Consider the following 13,617-nt stretch of genomic DNA (forward strand, 5'->3'; position numbering starts at 1 on the left):
TAAGAGATTCTTTGATGCTGGCTCTGGTACAAGTCCAGCAGTTAACTCACTCTAAATTCCCTCCAGTCTAGCATATAGACAGCAATCTGCAGTGCTGTGCCCTGCTAGGGAAACACTGATTTACTGTGGTGAATGGATTTTCTGGTCTACTTCCCAGTCTGTGAGCCTTAGCTGTGAACAGGTGCCTGAATATGCCTAAGTGAAAACAAGTACCTTACACCTTCCTGTCAGCTTCACAGCCTTTAGCCCCTCATCCATGATAGGCATGCTTGGTTGTGGAAAAGGAAGGGGATGTTGTACTTCAGGATTAAATTGCAAAGATAAGACTGCTGGGCAGGTCCTCAGGAAACAAATACTCAAGAGTACTGGTGAGGACTTGTCTACAAGTAGAGAAGGTTCTGTGAAAGAAGGTTTTGCAGACACACCCTTACCACTTGTTTTGGACTTTTTAGTAACTACTGCTCTGACTCAGGAACCCATGGAGAAAAACAGTAAGAGCTAGATTAATTATCTATTAGTGTAATCAGCTAAAAATTAGACGTATTGTCTAAACTAGTTCTTCTATGCTTCATGAATAGTGGAGAAGGGGAGAGAGGCAGACTTCAGCTTGTCAACAGGCTGTAGAGATGTGAACAGGCTGTAGAGAATAGACCTTTGGGAAGCAGACATTCTGCACTCTAAGGAGTATAGAAAGTTATAGAAACAAAAGAGCCAAGACAGACCAGGTGGTCTGAGCTCTTGGATCACTGCAGATCACTGCTGAAGGGAAGGCTTGAAGTGAATCAGCTCCCTCCAACTGGACAAAAGCTGTAGGACTGAGCACTAAATCAGGGCTTGAAGGGCAGAAATAAGAGCCACACAGCCAAGAATGACTGTCAAAGATTATTTCAGAAGTGAGGGACTGAATAGGCAGTGTTATAAGCACTGGGAGACATATCGCCTGGGAATCAAGAACTTGGAGTACCTGGAAAGGTATCCTGTCTGCAGAACATACTTTTCCACACCAGTTTGATATTGACATCAAGATTTTTTACTGACCAGCTTAATTCTAGGAAAGATGCTATATCTTGACACCTTGCTGTTGGCTTCTATGCTAGACCAGCAACTACCAGTGAAGAACAAGAGTTGCTCTCGAGAGTGGTGTCAGTAAGACCACACCCCCAACCAAGACAGGCAAAGATAACACAATACAGGCAAAAGTGACAGCTGTGACAGCACCAGCAGGAAATGCAGTTATTGCCACTGGCCAGTGAAGATTTCATACTAGCAGACATCGGAGCAGAGTGCCCAGAATATGATGAGATGCAATGACAGCAAGGGACAAGATTGAGAACAAGTCAAATCCAGGTCCAAGAATGGGCAAGAAGGGGGGAACTTGGCTGGGAAGGTGTAGCAGAAATGAGGATTGCCTTCACTCACCTGCCACCAGCAGTTCTGTAGCCATGTGTTGGCAGGTCCTAAAGACTAGCAACCCTCAATGTTTGCCTTTCCAGCAGCCTTATCCACATCCAGAGGTAAGTGTTCCTAGAGAAATGGTACATTGCTGCCTGACAGCCTGAAGAAGTGCCAGCATAAGAGTAGGACCATTCCCTTCCACTAATGAGGACATTCATCATGAATGAGAGGCAGCCAACAAATGAGAGGGTTCCACATAAAGTGCAAAATCCCTTGTTATCTTTCTCTCCAGGAGTCTGTGGGGTTGGATTTGTTAATTCAATGGACTCCCTGTAGCTGCCAACCTCAATTAAGGAAATCACATGTTTGCAGTCCCCTCGCTGAGCCTCTAGTACAGAGTCAGCATTTGGGCATCAGACAGGAAGGAGGGGCCATTTCTTTTTACTATAATCACCCTAAACTCTAATGAAAGCACATCCGACTCAGCAGGCTTAGTTTTCTGGCTCGGATGTTGGGTGCTTACCTTTCTGATTCAGTATGAGGAAGAGGCAGTGTGCTTCTCTGCCTAATACAGGCAGACAGGAGGACAAAACACAGCTTCTGCAAGTATGAAGTGTAGGCTGCTCAACAGAGCATGACTAACCCTCTTGCACAGACTCTCTGAAGTGCTCTATCTTTCTGGTTCTAAATTCATGCTAAATTTTTGGTATTTGGAGTTGGTTTCGTTGCAGATTTGGCTTCCTTGAGATGTGTTTGAACCAGAGATTCTTCCCATCATCAAATGCTGCAATTACTACACTTGTGTTAAATTGAAGGGATTTCATTAATCTTTAGAAATGAAGTCTTATAATCCATTGTAATAGAATGAGGTAATGGTAAAATGGAGTGGCGTTATTGAGAGACAAAGGTTTTGAAGAAAGCAGAGAGATTTAAAAAAATTGCTAAAAACCTGAAATGCTTCAGTAGCCACTGGATTTTAGTGGATTGAAACTTTGTGGAGAAGGAGCACTTCAGTGATCTTACTCTTGCTGAGATGAAAAAGTCTTGGCACTGGCAGGAGCTCAAAAACAGGCAAATCTTTTGAAATATCTAGCATTGTATCTCCTTAGCAGGTCTGGAGAAAAGACTTGGCAGAAAGACAGGAGTTGCCAAAACACTGTCTTAAGCTGGGGATAGGAGGATGAAAGACCTCCATAGTACATTTTCTTATAGAAATCTTAATCTGAAGCCAATGGCCAGGAGTTTGTGGTAGGGAATGAGGTAAAAAACTGGCCATGATATTGCAGAGGAGAAAGGTGGAATGTACTGTGTCCATATGTGTATGGAGACTATGGAGCCTCTTTGATTAATAATTTGATTGTAATATCTCACAATTCGTGATGCGTTTATCTGTCCATGGTTCAGTTTGCATCTGTTGCTGCTTGAGCATTACAAATGAATGGACAACGTTCCTTTCACAAATGTGGATATAAACTAAGAGTGACCTGAAGGGTGTCGTGGTTTTTGATGTTTTATTTTTCCTTTCCTGACTTGAAAAATAAGTAACCCAAAAATATTCAAAAATATTATTTTCATTCTCTTACCAATACGCAAAAAGCTCCTTGATTTGCATAGGTTTGTTTTACTGTTTTTTGGGTTTATTGAGTTTCCTTCTGATTACCATTACAGGTCAGAGTCATGGAAGAGAAGATAAAACTAGCCAGCGTGAAGACTGGTGAATGTGACAGCACCCTGCACAAGAAGTACCAGGAGCTGATGTGCACAGTGCAAGGAAAAGAGGATCTGATCAACAAATTAGAGACACAGCTAGCAAAACAGGTAGGGATATTTTCAGCAGGGAGACCTGTAGGTTTCATGAGTTAGAGGGATTCTGTAATGTATATTTCAAAGATACGGATTATGTCTCATTACAAGTTGGTCTCTCAGTTGCCTCCAGATCAGCTGTAAGATGATGCCCAGCCCAGTACAAGATCCTCTTTTTCCTGTTTTGTCTAACATCCACTCAGCTTCAACAGCCTACGTCTCTTCATTATTGGAGATCAGTCAATGTGCCTAAAGGGCTTCCTTATGCTAGTGCTGAGACCCTATATTGTAATGCTACAGTCTGGTCACAGTGTTTCTCTTGCTTTTTGGTATATTGATTGATTTTTGTGTAACCCATCTCTGACCCTGTTCATGCTGCTTCTTGGGAAGGGTCTTTTCCCAGTCTTCAGTAGTCCTTTAGCATAGTTCATCTCTTGTCAGATGTCATTATAAAAGAGCAGCTGTTTCTTAGTATGGATAGTTCTTAGTCTCTTCCTTTTTCAGTTGGTGGAAGTAAGGTGCTACATCTACAGCAGGGCTTGTATTTCAGTTCTAGTGAAGGCCTTGCCCTGTGGTTTTTATAACATGAGGAATGAGGCACTCTTATGTGTTGCTTGGTAAATAGCTTAAATAGAAGTAGAATTTTACAAAAAAAAAAAAATATTTACTCAGCCATTTGAGTTACATTGAACTAATTGCCACTTATTTCAAGAACTGTTAGTAGAAATCTTGTTCCAGCAACAAGAGGCAAAATGAGTTTCTAGAAATGAAAGCCAAAACTTGGCAATTCCAGACAAGAAATACAGAGTCACTGCTCTAGTTTCAGAATGGGATGAGATGGTGGCAGGGATAGAAGGTTACCAAGGGTCCCTGAAAAGCACCCTATTTGTTTTCACTGGGATGGGAAGAGCCATGGAGTTCAGAGCATCATTAAGAGAACACTGAGGTCATGTCTGGATCACACAATAGCGTGGGACACAAAGAATCTCTAATTGCTTTTGGATCCTACAGCACAATAACTGCATCTATGGCTGCTGTGCCTGAGTGAATTGGTTCTGCTTAGAGGCATGGCTTACTAAGCATGGTGACAATGCTGTCATCATGTCACTATTCTACTTCAGAACCCTCAATAAAATCTTGGCATTGCACTTCACCATATAGTGTAATAATCTGAATCTTTTACCTTTTGGACCTTGTTCCCAGACAAGTCCAGGTCATTAGAGATTCAAAGCCAGTTTCCATGTGATGGATATTCAGAGATGGTAGATTTGCTATATGTGCCAGATCATTTCAGTCCTTTAGGCATATCTAGTATTCTAACTCCTGCAGAGTTTGAGATGTGATGATCAGGAACACACAGTCACATAAAAGGAAAAAAAAATCTAAATAAATCTTCTTCTTGAAGCATCTGATTTGATTGCTTTTATTTTGTTATGCTCAGCTACAAATGTTACAGCTGCCTATAATGTTGCTAGTGCCTATTTTAAAGTCAGCAAGCATACTTGAATAAGAGCCTTTAAATGTGCAGTTGTAGTGATAAATAGCATGTGGTGATTAAAAGTGATGTGAAAATGTGAGGAATTTTGTGTGATCTATTTATCAGTGTGAAAAATTTAAAGTGAGGGGAAGGACTGATATTTTATATAATTATAATTACCGATATTTGTTTGCTTCAGAAAAAGCAATATAATGGGGAAACCATCAGCTGCTACCAGCAAGCATTATCTTTGCTGCTTAATTGGAGAAACCAGGGCTGATGTGCCAGGAAGCATATTTTCCTCCTCTCTTCTTCCCTCCGTTGTTCCCAGAACTGATTTCTTCTTGCAGTTGTTAAAATCACTATGTAGATAGAAGAGTTTTCTTTGATGTTGCTTATGATGAACCCACGCAGAACAGAAAGCTTCAGGTGATCATAGTGTTAATTCAGCATCTTTCAAAGGAAATTTCCAGAAAAGTTAAAAGCACAGCTGAGAAAACACAGCTGCAAAAATTATGTAGCAATATTACCCAGGCAGATACTTGGGGAACAATGGTCATTGTGCAAATCAGCAGTATTGCCATAACACCTTTGTGTGGACTAGAACCTGTTCCAATGAATATGTAAAAATACAACCACTTATAGCATCTGAAATCCTCCTAGCAGATCTTAGTGTTTTTCAAGGTCAGGTTGTGGAGCTTTTTTTTTTTAATTTACTTTCTCAATAAGAATATTGCATGTTTGTATTAAATATGTTGTTGGTATTTGCATCTTGTGCACCTTGAAAGGTTCTGCTCTAGACTTATGCTTACAGCAACTGAATCCCTTTTGGCTGAAATGATTGATGTTTTATGAATCAGTTATAGACACTGCTAAATTCTTATTACCTTTGGCCAATAATGTGTATAGGCTGGGAGAACAGTACAGATGCTCAACAGCAAACAACAACATTGCAAAACCATCTGAAACAAAAACTTGCAGACTCTACTCAGTGGTAGGTGGCCAGTTGTTACCTGACCTGGATTTTGCTATTCCACAACAAACTTTTGAAACAATCCTCTGAATTTAACTCTAGGGACTGTGTAAGACAACTTAGAGCTTGATTTTTTCCAGAGGCCAGCTGAACAATTGTATCCAAGTAGCAGTCTTAAATCTTATGTCTGGAATGGGAGCTTCTCTGTTTCAGTCACTCCTGATGCAGTAACTCACTGAGAACAGTTAGTTGTACTCTCCTAATGCGTCTAATGTTGGTTTTGGTTTTTTGGCACAGAAACAGCTGAGGACTGAGGAAGCCAAAATTGTTCAAGAGAAAGCTGCCAAGATCAAAGAGTGGGTAACATTTAAGCTCAGGGAGGTAAGTCTCTGGCTTTCTGCCAGGTTTCAAGGCATGTAGGTACAGTGGCTGCACTGCCATGGGGTCCCTATGTAGGACAAGAATCTGAGGACAGCCGATCTGCCACAGGGGCACTCTGCTTGTGTGGCCATGCACATACTCAGTTTTAGGGCTGAGGTTATCACTCTTACCAAGGGCCATTTACGTTATTGGGCAAACTAGAAATGACTGTCAAGTCACCAGTGCCCTAAAGCAGTTTCTGAAGATTGACTAGTCACAAGTGGCTTTCACCTAGCTTTCTTTTACCTCTCCTTCTTTTCTCTGGATGCGATTCCTGTTCTTTTCTGACAGATCACCTGTTACACAAACGTGTCCTTTGCTCTTCTATAATTTGTAATCTCTGACTAACGCTGTTTTCCTACTCTGTAGGAAATACTACTACTCTGTAGTATTTTTCATCTCTGACCTCTCTGTTCTATCTATCCTGTGGATTTATGCCTCTATCTGGGCCTACCCTCTAGAAAAACAAAGACAGCAGTGGGTCAGCATGCAGTATTAAAGATGGAGTAGTAGTTTCCATCTGGGAGTGGGCTGTCTGGTCTTTTATTCCAAGTTAAAAAACATGTATTTCCAAGTTTACAACAAAGGGAGCTTGTTAGAGTTGGGAGAAGCTGTCTTTGTGGGCACCAATTATGTTACGTTGTGATTTTTATAATGTCATTAGGTTGCCTAGATAATCCACCAAGCTGCAGTGCTGCTTCTCTTCCCTGTGTAAGATAACTGAAGGTGCATTTAGGTTACTGATTAGTGCAGCACAAGGGAGGAAGCAGAGGGTTTGATTTGGTGTGACCTGCTGTGAATCCAGGACCATACACTCACACTGTGTCTTTACTGTCAAGGAGGTTTGTGCCAGGTGCTGATTCCAGGTGCATTGCACGCACTAGAGAATCATCGCCAGTTGGAGAACTTGGCATCTGTGTTGGGTGACATGAGACAGCACCACAGGTGATTCCTTCAAGAGGGAAGTCTGGGTGTACCACTGCTGTGTTAAAAAATGGATGCTGAGACTCTTCAAGTAAAAGCATAAGGCAAATTTTTGCAAAGAATCTCTCATGCCCTAATTGGAAATATAACTGCACCCTAATGTTAGTTTGCTTTTTTCTTTGGTCCTCTGGATCCATGTGATCTTCTTTTACTACCTACAGGGTGAGATGGAAAAAACACTCCTTCTGGGTAATGTTTCTTTTGATTCTCTCTTTCATGAGCATTATTTCTGCAACAGGAGTAAATGATAAGGCATAGCAGGGAAGTAAATTTAAATATATGTTTGAGAAGTGCCAGTAGTTCATACAGAGGGTGTTTGAGAAAGCACAGCAAAATATTTTAAGTGGGTTGTCTAGTGATGTTGATGACTAGAAGGATTTCAAGGTGACTGGTAGACCCATCTTTTTTTTCCTTGTAAAGAAACTTGAAAGTGATAAAGATGAATGCATGTTCTGTGTAGCGGATCACACAAGCTCACAATTTTGCATTATTTTTCAGTTTTTATTATTCTTGTTTCATAGCTTGAGCTAGAAAATTACCACCTGAAAAACTGTAATCAGAGACTGATGGAGCAAATTGAAACTCTTCAGGATACATTGCAAGGTAAATGTGTTCAGCTTGTGCTGTAGCCTGATAATCACCACAGGAGTGGAAGTGAGCATTCCTGGGTCATATTGTTAATTTTGTCAGAAATTAAAACTTGTGACAGCAGGCAATAGAGTTGCTCTGCATCTTAGCCAGGTCCATTTTAAGATGGGAATAACATGCTTACCTGCCTTCACTCTTAATTGTTTTCCCACCAACAGATGAGTACAGACTCCTCTTTTTATTTTTAGAATCTGCATTTGCCATTAAAATAAGCCACTGAGCTCCTGAGTTAGAAGCATTCATTGAAATACATAGTAGAACTCTGCATTCATTTCAGTGCTGCGGGAGAGAAGTCCCTGATGTATTTCAGTGTACCCCTCCACATGTGAATTCTTCTCATCCCCACAGAACCTCTGCTGGCATGTGAGCTGAGTAACTGAGCCAAGGCAGCAGCTCTTTGGTCTGCCTTTAGGAGCTGGGTTCCTCTGTGCTATCAGGTTGGGTTGGAGAAAGCTCCTTATGGTGTTTCGAGTTTTTGCAGTTTTTTGGTGGCTGGGTGGAAAACTCTGGTCTCCAGGCTTGAATGCAGCACCTTTTGTTGTAACATACTTTGAAAAAGAAATTTTCTCTCAAATTTTAATTTTTATTTTATTTTATTTTTTATATTTTATTTTATTAATTTTTATTTTTAATGAGCTTGATTTAGTCACAGTAAGATGAGCTAGTTTCCAGAACTTCACTGGGCATGCGGGCAGTGGACATTTCTTTCCTGCAGAAGTCTTTCTGGCATTCCTGTTACTCCACAGCAAAGGAATAGGGCAAAATTCCATCTAAATCCCACCACATTTCTAGTGAAATGCTTTATGACTGGGTTTTTCTCATCCCCTCTGGCTCTGACTGTTCACAAAAAGAGAATGCCTAGTAAGCTGCGTTAATAATCTGGTATTAAGTGTTCCCTGGATCCCAGCTCTCTGGGCAGTAAACAGCACTGCCCTTTCCTCTTACCCCTCACTAGTCTCACTATGCCAGGCTGAAGTCAGAGGCTTCTGCAGACAGACAAATCTCTTCTTGCTTGCTATGCTAATAGTAACAGCTTCTTCTTCTTAATCTCCTGTCACATCTAGGAAGCTGCAAAAATACCAGCAATATTTAAAATGAATGGCTTCTTTTCAGTCTACACTAATGATTTATCTTAGGGTCAGGGGAAAATATGTGCCGGGATTTATGTGTGCCATTATTATGTGTTGGCTTTGCTAACATTCAGTTCCTTGTGAATCAAGTGCCAAGGTCATGCTCTCATCATTGTCTTTTTCTCAGCTGTTTCCAAGAGCAGGTTTCATCCTCTCCACTGTCAACAATAATTTATTCTGCTGTTTGCTCTTCCCTCTGTTACTTTGTGTCTTCAGTTTGTTCCTATTTCCTTGTAAATCCCACGGGTGGTTAAGCAATACCCATGGAGTTTGATATTCAGGCAGCATTTTCAGCAATGGCTTTGCAGAGTCACGCTTGCTCATATTTTGCAATTTCCAAAGCATCTAATGATTTGGTTCTTTTTCAGTCAGGCTGAAATAAATATAAATGCCAAGGTCAATCAAACATCCTCTGCCATTCCAAGTTTACCCCTACTTTCTCATATTCTGAAGCTGCTATTTGGTGGAAATTATAGAAGTGAGATAATCTTTAATAATTATGGAAAGGAAGAAAGTATAGTAATTATGAAGTTAAGGTACTAAGTAGACAAATGACAATGGAGGCAATCTAGGATCTATCTTTTATGTCATCCTCTGACATAGCAACTGGAAGGGCAGGGAAAGAACTAAAAAAACCAAAATACTAAAGAGCTAATACTAAAGAACTAAAAAACTCAAAGATTTTACAGCAAGACCATGTAAGTATCTATTATAAACCTTTATGACATAACGCACTGTGTGGGTCAAATAGCACAAAGGATAACAAAAAGCTCCAGGGAAATTCTTGAAAAGTAAGTAAATTCCCCAATTGCTGTGATGTTTAAGAAGGTCTCCATACCTTTGCTGGAAGCTCCTGGGAATGGATGGAATCATACCAGATGATCTGATGAGTTAAATCACTGTAGGTCCACTAAAGCCAAAAGCCATGCTAAACAGTGGTCTGGCCACTTTGATGTATTTGCCAAAGTGTCATGTGGATAGGTGCACTTCCTTCTCATGTTTTAAGAGAGGAGGCATAATTATATAGGTAAGAATAAAAACTCCAGTATTGCCTTAGACTGTAAGCTTGCCTAGGCCAGTTCCTGGCTGGCTGTTCACATTCTAGGAAGGACCATACAAAATAATGCAAGTAAAGGCGTCCTTCTTTCCATATGCACTTCCATCTTCTGCTCTCAGTAGTTTAGGAAGTTCCTAAGCCAGAGCTCCTATACTACTGATACATTACTTTTTCTGGCCTGTCTGCAGCATTCTGTTTTCTTTTTTGTCTGTGAAAAAATCTTCCTTCTATAAATTTCAAATGTGCTGCTGAATTTCAGCAGGAGCCCCTTAATTTTACTTTTGTCAGAAACGGTGATTAATAATTTCCTATTCATATCTTCTGTGCTATTCCCAAATATAAATGTATAGTACTTTAGTTATAACTGTGCCCAGCTATCTCCTTTCCATTCTGTATAGTCCTAAACGGGCCAGGGTATTATTGAAATACAACTGAATTACTCTAGGAAGCAACACTGAAGACATTGAAGTGTTTGAATGCCTTAACCGTATATTCTCCTTCCTTGTAGATATGACCAGTATTCCTCCCTTTGAATCTCTTTGGAGCTGTGATTCCCTGCAGCCCCGAGCATCGCAGGCCTCTTTTGCTGAGGAGATAGACCAGAAATCTGTGTTCCTTGCACCTGGTTTCAGAGAGGTGTGTCAGACAGGACCTTCCAAACATGTCCTCTCTTCAGCAAACATAGTCCTCGCCAATGACACCTTTACTGAGAATGGCAAGGATAAACCTCTGCTTTCCCAGAGCATGCTGAAGCTCATGTCTGACCCATCAAGCTGGAATCTCTCCACAGAGAAAAATGTATTTCCAGCCATAAGTCCTGAACATGGTTTAGGGTGCTCTGGTCCCATATCACTGGATCCCCCAGCTGAGACCACACGAATTCTTGAGGCTTTGACTTTCCAATCATCTTTGGAAGGAAGTAGTGCTGTGAGCACCTTGCAACAAGTGGGTTTGGATGGCACCCGTTTCTCTGATGATCTGAGTGCCAGATTCCACTCTAACCGGCTGGACTCCTCTTCCTCAGGAGAAATAATGAGCATGCTTGAGGGCCATCTCCAAACTGCTGAGCCACCTCTGGTTGTATCAACATCAGCTATTACAGCACATTCCTTCTATCCAGGGAGGGAGTGCAGCCTTGGGACTAGTATGACCTTTCCAAAAATACGAGCACCCAATACACCAAGAGACAGTATCCAACTAGCCAAGAGACATCACAGCCAACCACAGTCAGGGGCTAATTCTTTCCATCATGTAATGCACTTAGAGACTAGCACTTTTCAGCCCATAACAGACCCTCCAGTCAGCTGTGGGCATGTGGAGGAGACAGACATTGATGATGATGGAGTAATGGAGAAGATGGAGACAGAATGTGGCCTGCTGAGGGGAGAAGCTGGAACATGTGAGGGAATGTACCACTTACCTGCAGAGCAAAGAGAAGCTGTGAGTTCTGAGGCTGGCACACTTGACCTGGGATGTAAACCTCCCACACCACCACTGCACCGATTCCCATCATGGGTAAGAAATGCAAGGGCAACAGTATGAGAAGTGCTGCTAATCTATGTGCCCCATAGTTAGGCTACAACAGCTCTTGGCCTCAAGGAATTGTTACCTGTGGACATCACAGGTTACATTCCTGAGCCACCAAGTCAGACAGTTGGAGATTATGGGGCATGCTGGTTTTGTTGACAGTTTTTTGTTTTAATTCTTTATAAGGGGAAAAAAAGTCCATTAAAAAAACAGTCATAGGAATAAAAATGAAAATGTACTGCATTGTGGTATATCATTATATGGGTCATCAAAAGTTAATCCTTAGTTCTGTTGTCTGTGTTTAAGATAGAAAAATTAATCATAAATGCAGTGGACCAGATCAAATAGCTCCAGAGTGAGAAAAAGATGTGGATACTAGAATAGATACATGGATTAGATCTCAGCGTTCCCATCTCATGGTATGCTCCTGCTGTTAGGAAAATTTTGTGACAATCTTTGATAAAGTGAATATATATGTCATGTTGTTTTTTCTTAGTTACTTGTGAGGTCAGATAGATGAATTGTTTTTTAGTCCTAGAATTGTTCAGGATGGAAAAAGGAGCCTTCTCCTCATTCACTGAACAGGTCACCTGTCATAGAAAGAGATCAGGTTGGTCAAGCAGGACTTGCCTTTCACAAACCCATGCTGTGTGGGCATGGTCCCCTGGTTGTCCTGCGTGTGTTGTGTGATGGCACTTGGGATGGTCTGCTCCATGAGTATCCCCAGCACCAAGGTCTGGATCTCAGGCCTGTAGTTCCCAGATCCTCCTCTGGCCCTTGTAGATGGTGCCACGTTTGCCAGGTTCCTGTCAGCTGGGACCTCTCTGGGTGACCAGGGCTGCAGGTAACTGGTGGGCAGTGCCTCAGTGAGCTCTTCTGACAGCTCCTCAGTACCCCCAGGGGGATTCCACCTGGCCCCACAGACCTGTGTGTGTGTCTAGGTGGAAAAACAAGTCACTGGGCATTCCCCTTGGGTTATGGGAGCTTCATTCTGCTCCACATCCATGTCCTCCAGCACAGAGGGCTGGCTACATGGAGAACAACTGGTTTTACCATCAAAGACTGAGGCAAAGAGGGCATTGACTACCTCTGTTTCTTCCTCTTTCTTTGTCACTGTTTCCACTGTCACTCATATACAATAAAGGATGGAGATTCTCTTTTTGTTTCATGTATTCTCTACTTGTTTCTTCTTAATATTCTATTTGTTTCTTTTTTCTTATGTGTTTATAGAAGACTTTTATTGTCTTTTACTGCAGTAGCCATATGAAGGTCTAGTTGGGCTTTAGTCCTCCTAATTTTTTCACTGCATAATTTCATGGTGAGTTTGTAGCCCTCCTGAGTCACCTGCCCCTTCATCCAAAGGTCACAAAGTATGAGTTCAGCCAAAGCTCTCTGATCAGACAGGCTGGTCTTCCTCATTGTCTCATCTTTCAACATATTCAGATGACCTGCTCCTGCACCTTAAAGATATCCTTCTTGAAGAATGTTCAGTCTTGATGGATTCCTTGTCCATCAGTACTGACTCCTAAGAGACTCCACCAACTAGGTTCAAACAGGCCAACCTGACAAACATTGTGAAAATCAATGTAGTATCAAAAAAGATGACTCTAATTTGCTTTTTTAAAGGCATGGGCAAACAAATGATTTATTAAAACTGCGAAGTCAAGTACTCATTGTTAATTCTTATGTCTTACAAAATTTTTTGGTGTACTTGACTTTGCAATCTTAAGTATTTTCATGTATATGTATTATGTGTATTATTTCATAGTGAATTTTGGTTGTGTGCTTTAAGGAACACCAAGAGATTTCCGAGATTTAAGGTTTATCCATTTCACACTGGTTGATGTCTTAGTCATAACTCTGCATCTAGATACAGAGTTGGGTTCCTGCTCTGGAATTTTTAGCAATTCATGAAGTGCTTGGAGATCATTTGAACTGAAAGCTCTGTATGTTGTTGTAACTGAGACACAGGCTTATTGAGATCATTCCAGGCATTGCTTTCATTCTCTTATTACAGAATGGGCATCCTGTGCCTCAATGTGACTCAATGAATTGTTCTGGTATAGGGCTGTTCTTAATTAATTTTAATGCATTGTTTATAATTTAGAAAAAAAAAACATCTCTTTCCACGCTGTGATATAGTAATTTATAGATAATTCTGTGTAGGTGTTCCAGTGTGTGGATGTTACCTCTATAGCTGGGA

At 41.1% G+C, this 13,617-nt stretch overlaps 1 protein-coding gene across 8 annotated transcripts in view; it reads left to right on the forward strand.

Annotated features, from left to right (window-relative positions):
* PLEKHH1 (pleckstrin homology, MyTH4 and FERM domain containing H1) overlaps window positions 1-13,617 on the forward strand; it is a 54,051-nt gene that overhangs the window by 15,424 nt on the left and 25,010 nt on the right. For 6 of the 8 annotated variants that reach the window (XM_015631309.3, XM_015631307.3, XM_015631310.3 and 3 more), the window contains 4 exons: window positions 3,064-3,213; window positions 5,946-6,029; window positions 7,574-7,655; window positions 10,396-11,402. In XM_015631309.3, the coding sequence (XP_015486795.1) occupies window positions 3,064-3,213; window positions 5,946-6,029; window positions 7,574-7,655; window positions 10,396-11,402 (1,323 nt within the window). Of the gene's footprint in view, window positions 1-3,063; window positions 3,214-5,945; window positions 6,030-6,065; window positions 7,014-7,550; window positions 7,656-10,395; window positions 11,403-13,617 lie in introns of those variants that run through there. The other 2 variants (XM_033515012.1, XM_015631314.3) reach the window with 2 other exon arrangements.

The sequence above is a fragment of the Parus major genome, chromosome 5 (assembly GCF_001522545.3).
Source record: "Parus major isolate Abel chromosome 5, Parus_major1.1, whole genome shotgun sequence".
Lineage (NCBI taxonomy): Eukaryota > Metazoa > Chordata > Aves > Passeriformes > Paridae > Parus > Parus major.